Source organism: Anarhichas minor, unplaced genomic scaffold (assembly GCF_050575085.1).
Source record: "Anarhichas minor isolate MPS153535 unplaced genomic scaffold, ASM5057508v1 ptg000017l, whole genome shotgun sequence".
NCBI classification, from domain to species: Eukaryota; Metazoa; Chordata; class Actinopteri; order Perciformes; family Anarhichadidae; genus Anarhichas; species Anarhichas minor.
In genome coordinates this window covers 19078461-19103250 of record NW_027466463.1, presented here as the reverse complement: position 1 = coordinate 19103250, position 24790 = coordinate 19078461, and the positions used below count along the sequence as shown (strand labels likewise).

Sequence of the window (24790 nt, the reverse complement as noted above, 5' to 3'; positions counted from 1 at the left end):
AATGTCGTGTTCAGCACCTTCAACTGGCCGGAGGCAGCACTGCACCTCCTGTGCCTGTGTTTGAGGAAGAGATCACAACTATTTCTCAGCCTATTTCCTGTTACTTCAGGGACTCATCAGCATGACTAGGATCCCAGACCCCCTCTGCACAGTGCTTGAGTAATGTGATCACAATGCTTCCTGGTGGTCGTTTACACTTGTGATCCGATCGCCCAAGTGCCGTTTTATAACCAAGAGTAAACAGAGTCTCCGAGACGTTTCGATCAAGTCACTCTGCATCAAATCTCTTCATTAAAGCATGGAAACCAAAATATGTTTTCATGCACTGAGTGACTCTCGCCCATGTGTTTCCATCACTGCAGCCAAGTTCCATGGTACATATTCTGAAGTGACCAGTTAGAATATAATCAGAGGTGTCAGTATGCATACTGCGTTTGGAGAAAGTGAGTTATCCCAGCATGCAAAGTGCTACTCAGAGCTGGGAGCTATACAAGAATACGTATTGTAACCTTTTGAACCTTGTTTTTGTCCGATAGTGGATTCTAATTAAGCTTTCCAGAGATGCAATTGATAAACGATCGATCCAGTCACACAGACATTGTGTAATTACCTCTTTGTACAAAAGCAGCCGACCACCGAGTATCAACTTTAGAGGCAATATTGCTATCAGGAGAGAGATTTTGTGTTTTACTTTGTTTTTATTTCCACACTTTGTATGCAAATTAATATTATTTAGTTTTGGTTTGGATGCGAGATATGATATGATTTACTGAATTATTCATGTCACAATACTGCTAATAGACATTTTAAATACATATATTGTTTTTAATTAAATTACGTAGTACACAGTATAGTGTGTACCTTGTATTTTTCTCCGTCAAATATTCATATGTATAGCCCAAAATCACAAAGAGCTTTATAATCTGAACATATGACACTCTATATTCAGACCTTTGATTCAGATAAAGAGAAACTGTAACAAAAATTCTACCATTAGACAAAATATCAGTGGAGGGATCGTTCCTCCAGATAGTAAATAACATTCTTATTACAACTCCACAAAGCGAAGGTGACCAACAGGCCTGTGCGTTGCATCGTAACAGAGTGGAACTTGACTTTATTTGTGGTGCTAATGGAGCCCTGCTCCCTCTCCTGGAGCCGGGATTAAAGGGCCCTGGTGTGGGAGGAGAGCTGCAGGCTACGTGGAGTGTCTGCGAGCAGAGAGCTGGACTCTTGGGATCAAGCACTCACTGACTCTCTCTCTCTCATACTCTCTTTTCAGAAATGCTTTTTCTTTTCTTTTTTTCATCTCCCCCTCTACTTAAGTCTCTCACTCCTTCATCTCTTGGCTTTCATAATTCCCTTCAGAGCAGCCAGTTCCCATCTGGGCTTTACATGCCTTTCACATGTGTCAGTGCGGCTGGTGGGGTGTTTCTGAGTGTGCATGCTTGTCGAGCATGCTGCTTTACATGATACATACTAGAGTTGCGGCCTTTGTGGTCTGTCTGTTATTGTGACTGTATATAGACTTTATACTGTAGAGTCTGTATAGTAGAAGTGGACGTAGTCATCGTCACGTCACCCATTGGTTTGTCGACTAAAGTTACCGTTTTGAAGCCTCGGGTTCAGGGTTTTGGCCGTCGCCATCTTGGTTTTTTTTGCAACCAGAAGTGACGTAAGAGGGTGGAGCCAAGTACAACCGAACGCTGAATAAGACATTTTTAGGCGATAAATAAGGCGATAAATGTTAATTAACTTAAAGAACTGAAAACACACTGAAAGTGTTGTAAGACGAAAACACGGACAACTCCCAGACCGGACAACGCCGAGGTAGCAACCTGTCAATCAAAAGTTAGCCCCGCCCTAAATCATACCCTGCTTTATGGTCTGTTTGACTCTAAATGGACCATAATTTACTAAATGAACATCATGCTGTATTGAAGAAGACTTGAAACTAGAGATTGAGACCATAAACTCATGTTTACAATGTTTACTGAGGTAATAAATCAAGAGAGAAGTAGAGTAATTTTCTCATAGACTTCTATACAACCAGAGGAGTCGCCCCCTGGTGGACATTAAAGAGAATGCAGCTTTAAGTACCTTCAGCATTGGCTTCACTTTTCAGACCCAGAAGTTGCTGGTGTGCCGTAATAATCAGAGTTGTTTTGGGGGTTTAACTACGTTCAACAACAAATTGTTTTCCTGCTCTGTGGATTCCGTTCTGCAGCAAGACCTTTTTCACTGCACTTGTCGGTCAGGAGCGCTCCATTACTCCTCAGTTAGATATGAAAGTGGCAGCAAACCATGCTCCTGTTTTTTTTTCATTTAATTGTAGTACCAGATGTTTAGCTGGCAGAGGGATACAAGATGATATAATGCCAATAGAGATAAATACAGAAAGGTTTCCAGAAATCTGTTTACATGAGTTCATGACATTTCTCCTCACTATTGTTGTATGTTCCAACTCACTCATAGACCTAATTTACATGGTGGTGTTAACATTTGATCTTTTCCTGGATGCATTACCGGGGAAATGCCAGCTAATCACAGGCCTTTGTATGTGCACCTGGTGTTAACAAGCTTTTTCTTTAGCTCGATTATGGAGCTGATGGACTTGTCAACAAACATGGCGGGTCCAGGGAATCGGTGCGTTTGTCTGTAACCTTTTTCCGGGCGGTTTGATGTAGCAGGATGTCGTGGAATTAGGTGACATTTGAACTTGTTGTTGAGCAATTTGTTCAATTGTTCAAATGTGGCCAAACTGTACAAACAGCTTTTCTGGTCGATCCAGATTAATTCGATCAAATATCAAAATGTTAAGCTTCGATTTGGTTAAATTTTCTGATGTACTCGTTAGTTACACATGATTCCCTTCAAGGACGATCAGAAATTTGATTATGCAATGATAATTTAGAACCCGCCGATGGGTTTTGGGTCTTTTAACATGCACTTTTACTTATTTCTCTTTCTTTTTTCTCTCCTGTCAGGTGGCTCAATGGCCCGAAAAGGAAGAGGAAGATCAGCCAATGTTCCTTGAAGAGTATGACTGGTGAGTAACTGACGGCTGGTGTTTCGGTGGAGAGAGACAGAGACTTTTCTAAAGCAGCTCTGAAGTAACAGCTAGCAAACAAACCTCCACCTTCGTACCTGAAGTGTGAATGAAGTCTGCATTTTTAAACACACCTCTCCTTCCGAGAATAAAAGCTCTCCAAATGCAGGGAACCATTCATTTTGAAAATGGCTGTCCCAGCATTTCGTTCAGCTATATTTGATGCACTTTTGAATTATTTTAGAGAAGGAATATTGTGGCTCTCAGTCTCACCGCAGTGAATGCATGCAGCCGAGTGACCGCACAGAAGCTAGTGGTAGATGATTCATTGCTGCCTCGCGTACATTACGCGTTTGGATTTGTCACCTCCAAAGAGAAAAAGTAAAACATCTTTGCATCTGTCATCAATAAACGAAAGCCTTGTGCTCTGTCTGCTTTCTTGTTGGACGCAGCACATTGTCTGGGTGACAGCTCCAAATCCCTCGAGCTGAAAGAAGCAAATAAAGAAGGTAAGAGAGAGTGATAGTAATGGAGGTAGGGTGGGAGGAACACCAACATACAAATCTGCAGGACGGTTATTTTGGCACTTGTAAAAAATACATCTCCCAAGGCCCGTCCTCCCCACATGTTTTCCTTCCCAGCAAGCTTGTTGTCTTCCTCTCTGCATCACTGCTGGAATTGTGTCCCACATTTGATCTGCCACGGTCCATTTCCTCTGGGAAAGTGTGCCAATACGTCTGTCTTGTTGTATGAGATTGATTTGCATACACTGTAATGATGTCCGCTCTTTCCTGAGGGAGAGCGGACCCTCAACAGGACACTGAAGAGTTTAATGTGCATACCTGATTTAGTAAAGACGCGTATCAGTGACAAATCATGACAGAGATATATTAATGTGAATACAGAAATCCAGTTTACTCTGAGACCGCTGATTTAATTCTAGTGTTGAAATCATTCGTGGATTAATTAGTTGAGAGATAGAAGATTATTTGACATATTTAAATCAAACCCACAGAGAATTTCATCTTTATTTGAGCAATATGCGACATTCAGAGCGTTAATATAGCAGCAAACGACTAATATCTAATGTCTAACGAAGTGCACTTATAGGCAACCGTTAGCTAATGCTGACACGGCTCCAGTTTGTTCTGCTGCCACCTAGTGGCAAACATCTATGAATTCAGCTTTAAGAATGAATCAATCAGGTATTTAATTTGTTAATTTATTAAATAAGCACGCCAAACATTGGTGTTTTCTACTTCTTTTGCATATTTACATTGTCTCAGATGATTATACGTTGAGTCACTTTGTTCAGAAGATGCCGCAGTGAAGGAATTTTCCTCCCGGTTGATAAACACACCGGTGTTAACGGTTGCACCTGACAGTGCCATGGCTCCTTCAAAATAATTGATGCTATTTTATGCATTTTTAGAGGGAAACAGAAATGAGGCATCCTTAATCCATTTTCAGTCAAATGTTAATTGTGTAATTTAACTCTCTTTATAGTGACAGATGGACATCTTCCAGTCAGGAACGAGACGATAAACGCGGCACTAGTTTCTGTATAACAGCTGTTGTTTCAATTCCAGCTCCTGTGTGTAGTTCCCTGTGCCCCGATGTCGTCAGTGTTTACAGTCTCAGATGTCACCTCACTGTGCTGTTGTCATGTCAGGACCTCGGAGAAACAATCCCGGGACTCCGTCAGGGACCCGATCCATACTTTTATAATTTACACGCTTTGACGAAACGCAATGGCAGATGTTGTTTTGAGAAAACAAAATATTTATCTTGAGCAGCAGAAAAAAATCCCCTTACGCTTTTCTGTTTTTTTTGTTGATGGAGATATTGCAGGGCCCGTCATAGGAGGGGCCGGTAGCCACAGAGCTGCAGCGGTATTGATTTTGGGCTCGGCTTCCAAACATAGTCCTCAGCAGACTGGCTGCTTGCCCTGCAACACACTGGAGCTGACATTTTTCCCTATATGATGTATTTTCCACCATATATATATATATATATAAATTAGTCTCTCGCCCTCTCGCTCGTCTCTCCTCCTCCTTTTTCTCTCTTTCCCAGCATCCCCTGTCTTGCCCTCCCCCTCCTCATCTAAAGTCTGTACCAAAGCCAAAAGGCAGAGGCCAGCTGACACTGCCAGTCACAGCTCTTACCACGCCTCGATATACAGACACATTTATATGTCATGCGAACGTCACACACACACGTTTGTACACAGTACAAAGATCTGCCAGTGGCTCTGTGTGTGTGTGTGTGTGTGTTCAGACTTAAACACACATGTTTCTGTATTAAGTTGTGACTCACAGAGTACCATCTCCTCCCCCCCCCCCCCCCCCCTCCCAGTTTCTCTGCTATATATCATATGGAATGACTGGAGATCTGCTGTTTCCTGTGTCTGTGTGCTCACTCGCTCTGTCTCACTGGTCCTATAGGCAGTGCATGGAAAAGAACAGACTGTCCTACTCTTGAGTTTAAAGCAGAAGAAAGGCTGCAGAGGGAGGAGGACGAGTGCAGAGAGAGAGCAATACAAATAATGCCAATTTAAGTTTATTATGGCTGCTACATACCTTATTATAATAGTGTGGTTAAAACCCATTTATAGTGACATCAAAGACCTAATCTGTAAGGTTGTGACCACATTGATTTGAGGTTTGTTTATATATGTGATTGAAGAGGATTAATTCAATGAGAAAATGACATACTTCAAAATAAAGCTTATATTACATTATAAACCTTTTGCGTCACCAGAAAACATTGAAGACTTTAAACAGAGTCGTCCAGTGCTTGTCTGTTTACTGAAAGACATGTCAATCAATTAGAGGGTAATCCTAACCGATGGGTGCTCCTCTGTCAGAGCTCCTCCTGACACGCAGCGTTTGTACTTGACACAAATGACACATTTCCATCCCATTGGTATTCTCTGTGGTCTACATGTGGATCACAGATTCTGCTTTTTAAAAGAAGGCACAGCGGCCGTTGAGGTGCTAGTCCAGTTCTGGACTTGAGCCATTGTGTGGGTGTAGTAGAATTTACTAGATGTGTCTGAAATAGTCCCGAATTGTCTCATTAAAAACAGAGTCTCTGGACCTTTAAAAGTGCACGGTTGAGTTTTTTTGTAAACAAGCAAAAGCTCTGTTTACATTCAGAGTTAATCACTAACGTGTGTCTGCTTAAGGCCTCACAAATATATAAATAAATACATGTTTTAAATGCTGTATTGTTTACATAGAGTTATGCTAACAGTCTTCTTCTTCACTGCCTTTGCTGGCACGTTTCTTGGCGCATTAGCGCCACCAACTGTCAATCAGTGGATCAACATAAAAAGCAATCAGCGAGGATGTGTGTCATGTGATCCGCATCCTCGTGCACCTGCAAGACAAACAAACGGGGAACCCGCTGGTAAAAACAACTTCTACGGGTCACTAACTCAACAGGATCCCTTTAACCCTGTTAGGAAAAGGGCGGATTGTGTTTCCCTGCAGGTCAGACTGAAAACTAGCTCCAACCGCTGAGTGTCAATGTCGAGGTTTAGTCCAGGAATCACCAAAACAAGACGGGAACACCACCGCCACGTTGCACTCCTTTCTTGCTCGATATAAACGGTTTTACTTACTTACGTCAGAAAATTCACATATCCCATGTAAACAGTCAGCTACGGAAGCCCTGACAGTCCAAAGTCTGTTCTAAAATGTTTTCTGTCCTGTGTTTATGATTTGAGAAGGATAATCTTCATATGATAAATATAAATACATAAGTTCCTTTTTAAATTAATCTTGAAACAGGTGGAAACAAAGGTTTTGCTAAGATCGTTTTTCTAAGTTACAAAATAAAAAGAAAAGGTGATTTTTTCTTTTTGTTTCACTGTTTAAAATAACAGGAGACAGGAAAGGAGAGAAAATAATTTAGGTAAAAATAAATCACCAGATTGTTATTGTTTTCTCACCTTCCTCTCAGGGCTTCCGTTGAAAGCTTCTCATTGGCCAAGAAAATCAATACAGCCACACAGGACATCTAAAAATGAGCGGCGAGTGTTGTTTTTCATCATCGTGTGACGCTCACGACTCCGGCTCAGTGTGTTTATGTCACAGTATAAGAACGGTGGAGACGGAGAGTGTTATGTTTGTCCACAATGTCCAAGCCTGCTGCAGTGGTGATGAGTGGAAATAATGTGTAGGGGTGTATAGTGGCTCGGTATTACTAAGCAGTAATGTGACTAGAAAGTGAAGTGGATCTAATGTGATGGGATACCAATGTTGTTATTGAGTAGAACATCTTCAATGACATGAAAACATATATACACATTATAATAGTCTGTGTAACCTTGTCTCTGGCCTTGCTTCTCTCTCTCAGGGTACATCCCCAGCTACCTCGAAAAAGATGAGCCATGTGTGGTGTGTGGTGACAAGGCCACAGGTTACCACTACCGCTGCATTACCTGCGAGGGCTGCAAGGTACACACACACACACACACACACACTCACACATATACACACACGATCCCAGTGTTTCACACGCAGCAGGTTCATAACCCACATAATATCTGCCAGGAAAACCTGCTATGAGGCCTCTCAGGTCACTCCAGAGTAAACACATCAAGGACATAGACGCCTCGTGTGCAGCGGCAGAAAGATGATATATGGACATATTTGTATAAAAACCTGTCAGCTCTCCGCTGCGTCGGTTGTCTTCGCTGCTGTCAGACTGCTTCTGTTCATCGATGACATGTCATATCTAAGGCATTGTGATTAAAGAGGTTTCCACATTAGGCACCGATTCAATTGAGTACAATTGTGAAAGCAGCCAAAGCTTAGTGGACATTGATGCATTTTACGTACGATTGATTGTGCCACCTCTCAAGAAGGAAGAAAGACATTTATATTTAAAGGCATCAGATTTATGCTAATAATTTAACTCAGCAATCAGTGTGTCTTCACTCGGCAAAAGCATACTTTTTATTCTAATAACATTTCATGGATATAAATCCATTTCCAGCTACGATTTGTTCACTCCCACGCTGCTGCCTTCCAGCAATTATACTACTGGGATGCTAACATGGAGACAAATTGCCTCAGATTTGGTAGGAAGACAGGTACGGACCAAATTAAATGAAAGATCTTATCTCTGAATTCGTTTTATCGCACAGAAGGAGGTGGCAGTGATTCAATTAAAATGAAAGTCACGCTGTAACAAGCGTTGATTCCTTGTTGTCAGTCTCTCCCTCCACGTTCCTCCTCTCTGTCTACGAACGTCACTGACTGTCCGTCCGTCCGTCTCCAGGGTTTCTTCCGCAGGACCATTCAGAAGAACCTCCACCCGAGCTACTCCTGTAAGTACGATGGCTGCTGCATCATCGACAAGATCACCCGCAACCAGTGTCAGCTGTGCCGCTTCAAGAAGTGCATTGCAGTGGGCATGGCCATGGACTGTGAGTGTTTTGTTTTGGTGGATTTAAAATGACAAATTTCATATTGTTTATTAAAACTGTTGTGCTTTTGAAGAAGTAGTAGATACATGATGTGTGTGCTGATGTGACTGTGTATAGAAGGGTTGTGTAGAAACTTTATATAGAAGCTGCATCTCTAGACGATATATGCAGACTTCAGGCAACACACACACTAATTATATATCTCTCTCCCTCATCCTCCTCTGCCTCCCACCATCTCCTCCTAGTGGTGCTGGACGACTCAAAGCGGGTGGCTAAGCGGCGTCTGATCGAAGAGAACAGGGAGCGACGCAAGAAGGAGGAAATGGTGAAAACCCTCCAGAACCGTCCGGAGCCGACCGACAGCGAGTGGGAGGTGATCCACCTGGTGACGGAGGCCCACCGACACACCAACGCTCAGGGCGCACAGTGGAAACAGAAGCGCAAATTCCTGGTAAGGAAGTCACGTACAGTTCAGAATCTCCCAAAGAGATTCAGCACAGGAAGCATTAACTTAGATTTTACGATACCACTCAATAAAAGTAAAACCCGATATTATTATTATTGTTTTTGTTCTATGCATATTCTACTCTCTGCATCTACGGCGCTACAAGAGTCTGCAAAGTTGTCATCTACCCATTTCTGCAAGGGAGTGTATGTGTGACGCCCTTTCTGGCTCAAACTAAAGTGCTGCATGTCCTAAATCAGCCGCTGAATTAGTTTCTCTTCTTGCTGTGACTGAACAAAGTTGCCTAATTTGTAGATTATTTAAAGCTGTGATGTTGGAGGGTTACAGGAGACTGATATACAATATAATGTTTTCAATTAGAGAGCATTTGTTTATGGTCTTTCATTAAAGATTGTGGTTCTCACTCATAAAATAGACGACGTAGATGATGTAAAGTAGATGAATCAATCGTTCTCTTGTTCTATGATCGTGTGCCAGCTAGTGAGCCTTTCAGTGAGTGCAGACCAGATTTGATGTGTCGCACTCGTGTGATATGACGCGTGGCTCCTCCTCTTTTACCTCTCCTTGGTTCAAACCCAGACACCCGAGTGTGAGTATTTGCCCAGCGTAGTTTTACCTGAACGTCACAAACTGAGGCTGTCGGACTGTCAGAGTAGCTCTTTATGACTTTATCGTTGTTTTCCCTGCTGTCTGTGCCTGTGCCTTTATTCCTCAGTTCTCTGTAGGTTCTCGCTGTAGGTGGATGTGATGGGAGGAAATGAGGTTGATGGCATTTAGTGTAGCAGGTATTGTGGATGGAGTTGCTAGGCAACAAGAAGGATGCTGCCGGGTGTTGGGATGAAGGCGATAACGAAGGTCAGGAGGTGTGAAGCTTCAAGCAGAGAACCCGGCTTGTTTTGTTGTGTTTTTGGGTGAAGTTTGATCCGTTTGTCAAGTCCAGACTTCTTTATGAATCGAGACTTTCGTTTAGGCCACAGTGAGTATAGTCGAGGCACAAGTGGTCGGGTTTTCCTGAAGAAAGAATGTACAGATCCGTACAAAGATAAGCCCTCTCAGTCATCGCTTATGACTCACTAGAAGTGTGCGTCTGCATCTGCAGAGACCCTTCCCTCTGTCTGGGTTTTCTATTTTCTAGTGAGTCTGAGGTTTCCTCCGCTGGTGAGCACCATAGCCTTCGTTGTCCATTTGTTGCGTTTACGAACCTTCTTATTGTGCATTTGAGGTTAATATGAGAATTTCGATGAAGAGACATATTTGTTTTTAACCCTATGAAGTTGTAGAAAGCCTGTCCGTACTGCAGGGCTTGCACAACCCAGGATTTAAAAGACAGATTAGCGCTGCAATCAATGCTACCGTGACATATTGTACATCTTAGCCCTGAGCCCGGTTCAGCCAAAAGGATAAACAGTTCTATTTTACGCAGCCTTCACCCACTAACGGGTCTCTGGAGGCTGAAGCCACTGAACTCTTCAAGGATCAGCCGTCTCAGTGACGGCGGCTTTAAAATGGCAGCAGTGACACAGCGCCTCATTCACTGAACGTGTAGCTCGCAAATGACTCGACGCACTGTTTACGGTGAGCTACCGGGTCTAGCAGAAGACTGCAGAGCGAAGAGGAAGAGGAGAAAACATTTAGTTCGATACGTTGAACCAACAGTGTGATGCTGCATGTGTATCACAGAATAAAGAAGACTTCAGGACCACATGATTACCCAGAAAATGTACAAGCATCCGCATAGAGTCCTTGTGAAGTAGAGGGTTTACATGAAAGGGTTTGCATGACGCAAACATCCTCACCTACCTTTGATCTGAATGCATCTATGGTATCATCCATCGAGCTTATAAGATGTACCAGGTGTTCTTGTTTTTAGGAGTGGCTTCAACAACACGCTGCAAATGATGAAAGGATGCAAAGAGGCGTTCTCCGTGCAAACTGTAAAACATCGCGCGGATGGATTGATATTGTAGATCAGATTGTTATTATCATAGATAGATTCTTCAGTATCATATCTATGGCGTTGGTTAGACTGGCTGTAGACCTTCACTGTCACAACGTGTCTTCTCATGAAGTGTCCAACTTAACCTGCTAGCTTTGAATGAATGCACCTTATCAGCAACTATTTCAAGCATCTTTTTGGCACTTAATCGATGTTTTGTCGACACTAAAGAGCTCCATGGTCTTGATTTATTCATCATTGACTCCTGCTTCACTCGTGTGTCTTGCCCATTTTATTATTTGCCTGAGCCTCCAGATCTGCCTATCTGAGTTACAGTTCTACAATGTTCTCTCTCTCTCTCACTTCCAGCGTTCAGTTCAGTTCAGTTCATTAACAGCTGTGTGGGTTTGTGCAGGTCCACACTTCTGTCTAGTAGCAGGCAAAACGTGTCCGGTGTTAAGATCAACAAACCCCATCTCGTAAAAACCAATGCCCTCACACCAACAGAAGATGCAAGAAGAGCAAGTTTATTCCATGTGCATGCATTCCTTCTTTGAGACACAACTAATACACATGCAAATGATGAAGTACGAATGCAAAATTGTTAATTCACTCCTATTATATTACGTACTAATATGCAGGCCACTATCCAACTACTATTTAGCGAGCAAAGGTCAGTCCACACTCAACGCTTCAGGTGTTTTCATCTTCTCCTCCAGGCCGAGTGAAGCATAAAAGGCTCCCGGTCTGAGCAACATTAGGTAAACAACGCGGCTCAACCGACTGGATTCACAATGTTCTGCTCAGCTATTCAGAGACTAAATTGAAAAACCTTGACATGTTACTGAGCGCTCGGAGGACATGTGGTTTTTTGTTGAACGCAGACATTCAGAATTAGACGTTCAAAAACATCCGCGTTTCTTTTTCAAATGCACACTCGCAGCTCGGCAGTCACAAGGTGATCTTATCATCTCGTCGTGCTCAGTTCCTATGATGTAAAACAAAACGCTGAATACTATTATCTTCATTAATCACGTCCAGTATCGGTTCATAGCGCAGTGGTAAAAACATCCTCACTTCTCTTCTCCGGCTCTACTGGAACAAACCTTCCAGCACTAATCCATCTGATAAAAGGTCAACAGTTCACCACATAACTGATGAGACTGCAGTGAAGAAGTTTCTCCCTCCTCTTCCTCCTCCCTATCAATTGCCAGTTCCCAGTGTGCGCTGTTGGTTCACGTTAGTCCAAATAACTTGTGCCTCTTTTGGGACTCATTATGAAATGTTTATTTTTTCTATACGTGACGGAGACGCGTTTATTTAGGAATTCTTCATGCCACATTGAGTTTTACGATAACTCCACACGAAGCAGCCTGTACAGCAACAAAGACATAATCCCTTCGCTTCGTCTTTGCGGGTACAGCCGAGTGTTTTCCCTGGATGCCATCCATATGGACATGCGGTTAATAAGCATACATCAACATCGCATTAGTCCATAATAAAGGACCAGTAATATTGAAAATATGAAATCTCTTTCATTTCAAAAACTACATATTTTCTCTCATGATTTTTGTGGTATACAGCCACGCAGATATAGTTTTGGGTTTTATCAGGCCAGGTTTTGAGATTTCAAGCTGAGCTGTAACGTTGGCTAGCTCAGTGGTGCATTGTCCGTAATTGGTGAGCAGAGGATTGGCTACATTTGTACTAATTCACAGAGTCTCCTTCCGTCCTCTGGATTAAGATTGATGGTGATAATTATTATACTTTTATCTCGACCCGACTTGAACAAACCACGGTGACGTTGACGCACTTTATTCAGCGGAGCGTGAAACAATATTTTCATACTCGCGGCCTCGACCCACACAGCTCTGTAAACGTATGTATTACTGCTCTGCAGTCCTCCTCTAAGTAAGCGCTATCTGTCGGGTGACATGTCCCATTCCTCTCACAGAGCACAGTCTGCCGTCCTTATCTGGGAAATTGATTTTAATTTGTCTCCCAAGGCAAGAGAGCACTTTGTAGGAAGGCTATGAAAAAACATTTAAAACTGTGTTGTTCCCTCTGCTATATTCCCCCTAAACCCCACACCGCTCTTATTGATTCTTCTATAATCTTATTTTGCTCTTTAATTTAAAACACACACCCACACTCTGAACTGTAGCTCGTCCTAATGTTCTCTCTATTGTTGTATAGTCGTGCTCTCTTCTTCTTTAACTTAATTTAAAGTGCCTTATGCACTTTGTTCTTTTCTTTGTTCTACCAAGCTCAAATATGCTCTCCTCGCCTCTATCAGGGCATCACCACTTCAAAAGATGGCGATAGTCTGCATATTCTTTATTGTGAAAACCAACCATGTGTTCTGTGTCTGTCTCCAGTGTTGGATATCGGTACTCGATACCTTTAAGGTATTCAAATAATCCAGGTATTAAAACGTCTCCAGTCAAACGATCCCTGCGTTCGATCTGTTTTGAGTTCATGTAATGAAGGAGCAACAGTGAGGCTCACTGATGTGTTTTTATTGGAGCTCTATGGCTCAGAGGAAGAAGAGATAGCAGCCTTTGATACACACATTTATGAATAGGATCAGTTTGGTCTGTTCTCTGGATTTGTTTACAATAATAAAGTCTAGTCTGGCTTCTTTGCTCTTGTCTAATGTAAAACGTTTTGTTTTCCCATGCAGCCAGAAAAAATCGGCCAGTCCCCGGTCGCCCCGATGTCAGACGGAGACAAGGTGGACCTGGAGGCCTTCAGCGAGTTCACTAAGATCATCACTCCTGCCATCACCCGCGTCGTCGACTTTGCCAAAAAACTGCCCATGTTCTCTGAGGTGAGTGTCGGGTTAACGGTCTGGAGGAGCAGAGGGGCGAGTGAGGGAGTCTCGACACATACAGAGACGCTTAACACACAGCAGGCACGGCCGAGCTCCCGTCCTCCTGTGAGGCTTGGAAAATCAAACCCAGAAGAAGCTTTTGTTGCTGGAGGCAATCAGCCTCCAGCAACATCTTGATTAGCAACATGTAATCACGTAATGAGACCGCAGAGTGGATAATTATCAGGGTAGCTGACTTATTGTCTAGTAGTGGGAACAGCTGCAGTGTGTGTGTGTGTGTGTGTGTGTGTGTGTGTGTGTGTGTGTGTGTGTGTGTGTGTGTGTGTGTGTGTGTGTGTGTGTGTGTGTGTGTGTGTGTGTGTGTGTGTGTGTGTGTGTGTGTGGTAGAAATAAGTTGTTCTTGAGAACATAAATCACGATAGCTCTGAAAGTAAAGGTCGTCACTTTTTTTTTTTTTAATCAGCATATTTTAAAGAAGTTGAATTTGTTCAGATTGTTTGTTTTATTATAATATAAATGTTACTATCATGACGGATGCTACTACGTGAACTAGAATACATTCCTCACGCCGCTGCTGGACGTTCTATTAATTGTAGAGATGAAGAAAGCAAACGGCAGCAGATGAGAACACAGAGTTTTAGTATTCCAGACACAGAAGCAGATAATCGGTTATGTTTAATATGTTATCTTTCATTCACAATATAATAGATTGTGTTGGATAGAAGAAGACGCTTTGTAATCTGATGTAAGAGGCGGTAGAGAGAGAGAGAGAGAACCTGTTCGTGCCACTGCAGTGAATTACAGACAACAAACGCACAGAAACAAAGAACGCGTTTATTCAGCCTCTAAAAATCAAGCGTGCCCTCCAGGTACAAATTTACAAGACAAATCAAGCCAATTAATGCCAATTAATCTGCTCAGCAGTCAAGAGCAGCGGAATATGAAACAAGCTTACACGAAGGTGACATTTTAGTTCAGCACACCGGAGTCTGTAGATTTAATTAAATGGGTTTCATCCCAGATAATCTAATATCCATGTAAATCAGGCGTATTAGTCATAATCTGTGTTCATCAGGGGAAAACATTTGTCGTTCCAACTCGTCCTCGTGTTTCTACCTCCCGTCCTTTCCTCCCTACCGCCTCCTCCCTTCTTCCTTTGTTACCTCCTAACTCCTCGTACATGATACTAGACATCCATCTCAAGTCAAGTGTTGAGATTCAACGTATGAATGGATGAGAAATCGAGGAATGTATTTTTTTTGTGTTGTATTTTCCTCTCAGGGGGGATTGTGTGAGTGGTGTGGTGTGTTTTTGTTCTGTTATACTTGAGAGCATATCTTATTTCGGCTTTTTTTTGTAAATTGATTATGTCTGTGTGGATGATTTTCATTTATTTTTTACTGTAAAACTACCTGAATGTAACAAACATGTTGTCGTCTCTACTCTAAACAATGCTTTATAATTAATCGGCAAAACAACCTTTCTCCACCAGCTACCTTGTGAAGACCAGATCATCCTGCTGAAGGGCTGCTGCATGGAGATCATGTCGCTGCGAGCCGCCATGCGCTACGACCCCGAGAGCGAGACGCTGACGCTGAGTGGCGAGATGGCCGTGAAGCGCGAGCAGCTGAAGAACGGCGGGCTGGGCGTGGTGTCGGACGCCATCTTCGACCTGGGCAGGAGCCTGGCGCAGTTCAACCTGGACGACACGGAGGTGGCGCTGCTGCAGGCCGTGCTGCTCATGAGCTCAGGTAGAAGACTTCAGAACTTCTTGACTTGCTTTTCTAAAAACGTACAGCGGCACGACTCTGCCTGTGGCTGCTCAGAACATTGGTAGTCTCGGAGTCTCAGCTCGATATAATGTAAATGTAAATTTTCCGTCTTCTGTGCCCTCGGAGACACAATTCCATGACAGTCCATATTCATTACCCGCCGCTTTACGCTGTATATATTGTAGCCTATTGTGAGCCAGAATGTAATTATGGCTTGAAGATTAAAGTCCACATACATATTCAGTGTTGAATGAAGGGAAAAATTCATCCTAAATGTGATTAAAAAAACCTTCACACTTGGTTTGTTCTTTGTAGAAACTCTTAGCATGAGACTTTTTTTGGGGGGGGGGGTTTAGTATGAAATAATAGAAGGCAAATAAAGAGAGGATGTGTATAATGGTGGGTCTACCATCCACCATACTACTGGGGATAGTAACTGCCCCCTTAACCTCACCAACCATCCACCAATCTTGTTCATCAGTAATGAACCTGTGTGAAGAAGAAGCGTTCTAGCCAATCAGAGGCAGAGTAGGGCGGGTCTTTACTTAATCAATAATACTACCGTAAATAACCACAAACTGCCGATGGGATGAGAGGAGACTTCAACATTTAAACACTCTCAACACGTTTATTACCGACGCAGCCTCAGGTCCCGCTACACTCTGCTCTGTAGTCTTTACATTCAGCAATAAACATCTACTTCATAATGATAAGTTAAACACAAACACTTGTTTATTGCTACTTTAGAAAGTACGAAAAATATCAATTAAAATAAATGCTGCCACGCCCACACCATTTTTTAGAATTACATTGAGTTGATGTTTCTTCCTTCATCCGTCACCAGATCGCTCTGGCCTCACCTGCATGGACAAGATCGAGAAGTGCCAGGAGACCTACCTGCTGGCGTTCGAGCACTACATCAACTACCGCAAGCACAACATTCCTCACTTCTGGCCGAAGCTCCTGATGAAGGTGACCGACCTGCGGATGATCGGGGCGTGCCACGCCAGCCGCTTCCTTCACATGAAGGTGGAGTGTCCCAACGAACTCTTCCCGCCGCTCTTCCTGGAGGTCTTCGAGGACCAGGAGGTGTGAAACTCAGCCGCCCGCCACGCGAAGGGCGGAACAGGAAACCGTGGGCAAAACTCGGGAGATGGGAAGGGCCATCGTTTTTTTTTTATAGGGGAAGGATGGAGGGAGAGTCCTCTCTGCATTTCTCCGACATCGCATTTACAGTATGTGGTTTTAAAAGAAAAACAAACAAGTGGAACCAACAATAACAGAAACAACACACCAGCAACAGGAGAGTCAAGCAAACAGGGGATTTTGTTTCACGAACACCCTCTCCTCTACCTCTTTCTCCTCCTTTTACTTACCCCTGTTTTAAAATCCGTGTGGGGGCCCTTCTGTCTGAGCATGATGTCTTATCTAGTAAGAGTTGTAGCCATTTGCCAAGACACGTACACCGACACACACACACACACACACACACACACTCAGCCTGTTCCACCTCAGTTCTTCAGAACAGCGCAATTTTGCAGGGGTCCGTTCCCCCTCTCTGGTTCTTCTTTTTTTTAAAGCGGTCACAGATTTACACACCTTCTGAAGCCCATGTTTCCAGCACCTCTCAGTGTTATTTCTGAATAAGTGTTAAGGCTTGTAATTCAGAGGATATGGACACAGGTGACATATATGCTCACAGTCATGCATGCACACGCAATCAGCAAACACTGCACATTGAAGACATTTCCAGCAGATGCTCTAAGCGTTGCTTTGGTGTATAATGGCTGCAGTACAGCAGACTTTAGTCTTTTATCGATTCCTCAACTCAATCTGAGCCGTTTAAACAGCTCTTTTTTTGGAGCTTCGTACTTAGATTCCAGTGAAAACCGGTGCTATATTTATACAAGGCTAAAAAATGTGCAGAACATGGCTCCATATCTACCTTCATTTTTGTCATTGGACCGACTCCTGTGACACACACAAAGAAACACACACACACACACACACACACATATGAGCTGACTTGCCTTGTCATCGCCCTGCGCTGCTAGTGCCAGCAGCCCACCGTCATATTAATGACAATGAGGCTCTTCTCTCTCCGAGGAGCTAGTGCATTGAGAGGAAGACAGAAAGAAAGAAGGGAGGGAGGGAGGGAGGGGAGGAGTAAGGGGGAGAGACACTTGGAAGGGAGGGAGGAGCAGAGATGGAGAGAGGAAACAAGATTTAACAGCTGAACTGTAAAGTCGGAGCCAGAGTCAGAATAAATCTCCTGCACGCAGCCTCCAAGGAGGTTTTCAATAGCAGCGACCAGCGAGACGGCAAAGCTCATCTTACACACACACACACACTCTCTCTCTGTCTTTCTCTCACACACACACACACATAAACACACAACATCACCTCAGAGTAACGTGAATGCCTCATTTTACTGTATGCACTGCGCGGCAGTGTCGATATACAGCCCTAAACTGCAGGGTTTGTACAGAGTCCTCTCCTCACGGACTCTGCTCAATGTGGCCCTCCAAGGCTTCCATACACATCTGCCTTTGTTTTTTTGTTTTTTTTTAAAACCATGGGCGTCACTGAGAGAGCAGGCAAATGCCAAGAAGGCTACCATTTACCTCAAAAAGTGGATTACACCCCCAGGCTGGGGCCACGATTCTGCCCCCGTGGTGTCAGGCACTACCTCACCTCTGTGGACACGGGGCAGCTGCAGACACATACACCATTCAAGTTGGCGCATGTGTAGGTTAACACGCAAATGTGCATAATATTTACGTCGGTGCACACTTGTAGTCACGGAAAGACAAAAAAAAAAAACACTTGCATCATGAACACACACGCACACGCACACACCCTCAGTGCTATCGCTTGGTTGAAATGAAATACCATTGAAGACAGGAGGGCCAGCCATCTCCCCCCCGGAAAAGGTTTTTTTTTTATTTACCGACTCCAGGGAATGGTACCCATCGCATTCGGGTTTATCTCTTTTTTTTTTTTTGTTATACGGGACCAAGTGTCGTCTTTTGAAATTTGGATTTACCTGTTTCTATCAAAAACGGAAACCGACTCACAGAAGCGACGAAGGACGGCGTAGATGCGTGCAGCCCATTTACGCGAGCAGCAAGAGGACAGATGACGGAGAGAGTACCGGGGGGGAAAAAAACCTCGGAGGCCACGCCCGTTGAATTAGCATGCAGAGAAAGGGCTGTTTCCTTCTGCATCATGGCGATTTTCCACAGTACACTCATGATGGCTGCCGTTGGATCTTGACAGATATATATTTCATGGAAATAAGCTTTCATTCATGCAAGGACCGTGCATTAGACGTAATAAAAAAGTAGAATGTTCTCCACCGAAATGAAGCTTCTTAGGAGGCAGCTCAAAAGCTCTTTTAGTCCCGTGCACTTTACCAACGCTCACCACTATGACGGTAATATCTCACGGCAAACATCCATGGCAGGTATCATAGTGTACTAGCCAAACGACCATTCAAGAATGTTGATTTGATCACAAAAGCCCAGTCTGTTCATTCCAATTCTGGGGCCAAGCCAAATCTAACTGGGTTTACCACTCTTGCAAGAGGAGAATGAAAGGAAAAGAAAGACTTAAGAAAATCTATTATATACTCAAAGCCAAGCAGTAGTTCGCCGCTCGGCGCTTGTACAGGACGGGTAACCTGCACCCCTGAGAAGTACCTCAGCAGAGCGACACGCGGCAGGGGATCGTGGGTAATCGACAGGGATGGGCGAGCCGCTCCGACGTCTGGAGCGGTGCTGGGAGGAGAGAGGAACTGGAACGCCTGGTCTGACTCCCAGAAGAACCCCCCCCCCCCCCCCCCCCCCCCTTCACAAGCATCATCATCACTTTCAGAGATCACCTGCCCTTACCTTACCCCACTTCTAGCCCTTCACGATGCTCTTTCTGGAGCCTAGCTCGAGACTAAATTGCTCCCCTACCACCGTTATAACAGCCCCCAACCAGCCAGGCTGGTGGGAGCTTTTGCACTACTGCAGCGGTCCTCCCTTTCGGCCCCTTACTCGTCAAAGTTTAACCAACAATTGTTGGATTACCCAATAGTTCCCCCCCTGCCTCATTATGGGGCGAGTTTTGGGTGGCAGGTACGAATTTGAGGTGAGCTTTGGTGGCTCTGTGTAATAGATGCTGGCAGTCTCAGTGGGCTCAGTCCCAAACCTGACCCGTTAGTCAGTATTAGACCAACAGCACATGACCCTCGCCACTTAACTGTGGGCTGTGTAGAATTAATTAATAATTAATAAATAATTCTCCCATCATCCCTCCTGTAGCGTCAGCCCAGTGGCATTTCAAATTCAGAGCCCTCCCTTCCATAATCATCTTCTCTCCTCTTCCCTAAGCAATCTAGCTTAGGGAAGGTTAGGCTTAGGGAAGGAGGCGACCCACTCACCGCTGAGTGGGTCGCCTCCCCCCTCCCCCGTAGTTTGGCCCCCAAATATCATTGACACCAAACGGGATCCAGGCCTCTCCCTTGTGAGACAAGGCTGGCCATAACCGTCCTTTAGAGTGGCGACCACCGAATGAATGTGATCGGCAGAGCGGCGGCAATGGGAATGAGAGACTTGAGCGCAAGATTGTGAGGATGTAAGAGAAACAGAAGAAAGCGTGGGACAGGAAACACAAAAAAATAAAAGCTGAGGGCTTCGACCCCTCACTGCCATCATTGACGTGGGAGAGAGAGGGGCGATGTGGCCGGTTGTAGAGACGATGTTAACAAACACTCGGGAGGAGTGGGAGGTGGCGGCGTAGGGATACGTACGCTCTCCCCTTCAGTTCCAACGACAACCGCATATGAGCCCCCCCTCGCATGCCAGCTGACGAGCCCAAACGTCCCCCCTCAGCTCCCTCCAAAAGGATAACCTCCAACCTCCACATGGCGAGGATCACAAAGAGATCCCTCGTGCCAGAGATACAGGTTTGGAATTTCCAACACATCTACGTAAAAATAACTGAAAAAGAGAGAAGAAGAAAATACAAAAAGCTATTGATGTCCTTTGTTCTCGTGAGCTGACTGGGTATGTGTGTGTGACAGTCGGGGTTATAATGCTGCTTTACCTTCTGAGTCTGATTTAGATTAAGAAAAAAAGAAAAGAAGATATATGAAATTATTATAAATCCACGAAACAAGATGAAAAGAGATGACTTTTTAAAAAAGAAATGGACTCCTGAACAAAATTATTGGAGATGTTTTTCATTTCATCATTGTTTTCTTATGTTTCTGTTTTTTTTTTTTTTTGACGCTTAAACTGCTTCTGTGTAAAAAAGGAAAAAAAACAGCTGTAGTCACTTTTTGACCATGCGTGCAGTGTAACAGAGAATATGTCACTTCTTTTTCACATCTATACTTTGTGTTGATAAGCCAACTGATCTGTTTGTCTGTGTGTCTGTCCAGTCGTCCGTCCCCTTTTATCAGGAGGAATTTACAACCAACAAAACAGGAATTTCTTTTCTTTTTTTATATATATATATATATATATATATATATATATATTTAGTTTTTTGTTTTTTTTATGAAATGAAACTTTGGAGAAGAAAAAAAACACAAACAGGAAAAATAATGCAACAGAAACTGAAAATACAAAAAAAAAAAAATTAAACAATCTTGTCATACCTCACACAACACAAAACTCAAAGGAACTTGGGAGGAGTCATATTTTGCAGGCACATGTGAAAGTTCAGAGATGCATATATAGATTTAAGAATAAAAATGTATACGTTAAGATAATATGTGCTTGTGTGTACGCATCAGTAGAAGTTACAAAAGGACTCTTCCCTCAAGCTTTTGTGCTCTATCTTATTTGGTTGTGAGACGCTCGAGATCATCTGCTAATGTGAGCGCTTCTCCAACTTAAAGGCACAGTCTATGGACAGTAAACCTAAAATGTGAATGGCCCAGAGACTGAGGGATTATGACTTTTGTAATGGCTGAGAGTTTTATGGTGTTGAATGTAGCTGACAGGAGGAGGGGGGGGTGGGGGGGGGGGGGGCTGGACCTGAGCCCGGCACCCACAACCCAACTTCCACACACCAGCAGAAAAGATAGTGGTGTCACATAGACGTTACAGACAAACTACAAAACTGAGAATATATATTGCCCGTCTGCAAGGTGCAATTTTGTGTATTTTTATATGTTTTTTTTCTGTTTTTGAGTTCTCGTTTCATGTTATTTTGGCCATAACCAAGGATGTAAATACAAACACATACAACACTCGAGATTTATTGCAACAAAAAGTAAATTCAACCTCTCCATCCCGCTCCCATGTAAGAGGGGAGGGGGGGACTAAAAAAAAAAAGCAAAGTAATGTGTAATGCTTCATACATTTGTATGTGTGCACTCTCTCACATGTGCATGCTGATCCATATTCAGAAGTGCCCCGTGACATTAATCATGAACCCTGTGCCTCCTGTTGTTTGCAAAGAGATAGATTCGTACCCCTCGTATTCTCACCACGACATCACATGCTACACATGAATGCCTATAGTGTGTGTGTGTGTGTGTGTGTGTTCACCTATGGAATCAGATTCTTCCAAACTATTGATGTGGGTGTGGCCAGCAGCCACGGTGGCAGAAGTGTTAGGAGGGCAGTGAGGTGGGTTTTGTTGAGTAAAGTGGGAGGTGGGAGAGGGAGACATGAATCCAACCTGAGCGAGTTATTAAGTCGAGTGAATGTCGGCTAACGTGGCTGCAACACGCTCACATCAATGTTGGAAAAGGCCAAAATGGATTTCCCCATTTGTCCGCCACCCCCATTGCCTCCCAAGAAGCCAGCCTCGGTTCTCTAAAAACAAGTTAGTCATAAACCTGGACCAGTTTACATCAAGGACCCCCATTTACACTCGGCATTTCAAGTGTCTTGTCTTCCAGATTTAAGACACTAAGCCCCTTATATGCCAGATCATGTCGCCACACCCGAGTCAAGAGAGTGGTGGTAAACTGGTAACTGTCAGAAACACCAGAAGCTTCCACAGATAGCTTACTGACCAAGTCACACTTTGGAGGAGTAAAGAATACATTTTCAACATCTGGCTAGAGTGCATCTGAAACCAGCTCCCAGGTTGGTTTGAGCGGTCAGATTTCCTCTTGAAAGCGTCTCAGATGCATTTCTACTTTTCTTTTTCTAGATTTAATAGCTATCCAGTCTGCCCAAGACACATGAAGTGAAGTGTAAATGGAGTCTTGGATCATGATGACAGTTTGAAGAGAGTACCATACTTGGTTCTACAGCGTTGGTTAAAGCTGAAAGTCATTGTGGTCCATGACGATACCCCTGAACTTGGACCACAACGAGCCACGTGTGGGGGTTTCCCAGGCTGGCTTTGCGGGGGGGGGGGGCCCTCCGAGCCCACCCTTCCATAGATATCATGATCCCGGTTTATTCTCACATGTTGACACATTGGACATGGGTGGAGATTGTCTGTGATGTTTTTTTTTCTGGTTTGTGTTTGGTCCCCCCCCCCCCCCCCCCTTTATGCCAAATGTAGAGTTTGTGAAGACATGCAAATAGCGAGATGTCTATGCAATTTCCCTCCGAAAATACGAGCTCGGTGTGTAACAACAACGGGTTCGTCTTGCTCATGAAATCAAACTCGGCCTGGCTCGAGTTCCAGAGGTTCTTCACGCGACCTGAAGACCCTCGCTTCTTTGTGTGGGCGAAGGGTGAGGACTGCCCGGGCGAGCTGGTCCCCGGGGGGGGGGTCGGTACACTCTTCACGGTAATCCCGTGGTCTCGGAGAACCAGTAGGAGGGGTGATGGGGATGTTGTGGAGAATATGGATTCTACGAGATGTGCTGTTTTTTTGTAAACTGCTCAGAAAATGGTGTGTGTGCATGTTTATGTGTGTTTGTGTGGGTTCGTCTACCTGATGCGATGCTCTCATGGTTCGGTGGGTTGAACCTTAAGGCCACAACTTAAGATTTAGACAAGCCCCTAAATTCAAACTTACTGCAAGATGTGTGTGAAGCCTTAATTATTCTGTCCTCCGACCAACCTAATGTAACATTAAAGAGTATTCTGGGTGGTGGATGTCCATCAGTGGGATGTTTGTAGCATAAACAAGTTTACTTAACCCGTTACCTCTCAAGGTAAGAGGAGACGATTTGACTTGATTTGCAAATCTTTAAAAGAAAATAATTGAATCTACAACCCGCTGACCCCTCGTTCAACTTGAGCACTTAATGCTAAAATGCACTTTGAATGGCCCAAACCAATCCGCCATAAGTGGAAGAATCTCTGGTGGTGATAATTGTGACAAAATGTAAATTGCACCGAAGCCAAATGCCTTTTGCACCATTTAATGGTTTGTGTTTTCTTTATTACAAAATAAGAGTTTCAGCCTCTCTGCAAAGTCGGTTAATGACTAATTATAAAGTTTACTATGATTTTTTTATTGAAGTGTAATAAGTGAGTGGGTGGACCTTTCGGCGTTTTTCTCGTCTGAGCAGATCTTTTTTTATACGTTTGTGTGAAAATAATAATCTCATGATTGCTTTTAATAATGCGCCCACCCATGAGAGCATCAGCTTAGACCCACACACACACACACATGCACACACACAAACACAGACCACTTTTTGTGACTGGGTAAAGGAAGCTATTGAAGGATTCTCTCAGGTAAAAGAACATTTTCTAATAAATGATGATGAAACTTAGATGAAAAAACATTGTTAGCTCATCTTTTTTTTGTCTTCTCAATTCACAATCAAAAATGTACCTTTATTCTGTTCTGTGTCCGGTTCTTGACGAGTGTCCGGTAGACTTCAAGGACTCGGATCCTGAGTCTACCTCGAACACAACGAGTCAAGCCCTCATTGCTTTCTTAGCCCTGAATGAAAACATGTTTCTTCATGTGTGGAGGTGGGAGAGCGTTGCGTCTGTTTGGTTTGGTTGGGAGTGTTTGTGAGTTGTTTCCGTTTATATGGAAGCCCACTCCTGGCAGAAAAAGAAAAGTTAATTGTATTTATATAGCCCAATATCACAACTTTACAATCATCTTAAGGGAAGACTCCCCTAACAAACAACTATAACAGGAACAGAAGAGAGATCCCTCTCCTAATAGATGTGTGTATAGAATAGACCAACATAGTACAATTACATCATGGACAAAATTACAGATAGATTGTAAACGATATGGATCAGGGAGGATGTCATGCAACTTCCAGGTGTTGCCAAACAAATAACACCTGAGCCTCACCACCTCCTCTCCACCACGGAGAGCTGGAACGAGGTCAGGCTACAAAAACCACACATGAGGCAAAGC

At 43.7% G+C, this 24790-nt stretch overlaps 1 protein-coding gene across 9 annotated transcripts in view; it reads left to right on the top strand.

The window, feature by feature from the left end:
- LOC142952098 (thyroid hormone receptor alpha-B) overlaps positions 1-24192 on the top strand; it is a 118477-nt gene extending 94285 nt beyond the window's left edge. For all 9 annotated transcript variants that reach the window (XM_076094113.1, XM_076094114.1, XM_076094112.1 and 6 more), the window contains 8 exons: positions 2988-3049; positions 3502-3558; positions 7412-7512; positions 8339-8486; positions 8732-8937; positions 13572-13718; positions 15214-15472; positions 16338-24192. In XM_076094113.1, coding sequence (XP_075950228.1) covers positions 2988-3049; positions 3502-3558; positions 7412-7512; positions 8339-8486; positions 8732-8937; positions 13572-13718; positions 15214-15472; positions 16338-16588 — 1231 coding nt within the window. In that variant the 3' untranslated portion in view covers positions 16589-24192. The remainder of the gene's footprint in view (positions 1-2987; positions 3050-3501; positions 3559-7411; positions 7513-8338; positions 8487-8731; positions 8938-13571; positions 13719-15213; positions 15473-16337) is intronic.
- Positions 24193-24790: the final 598 nt, after the last annotated feature.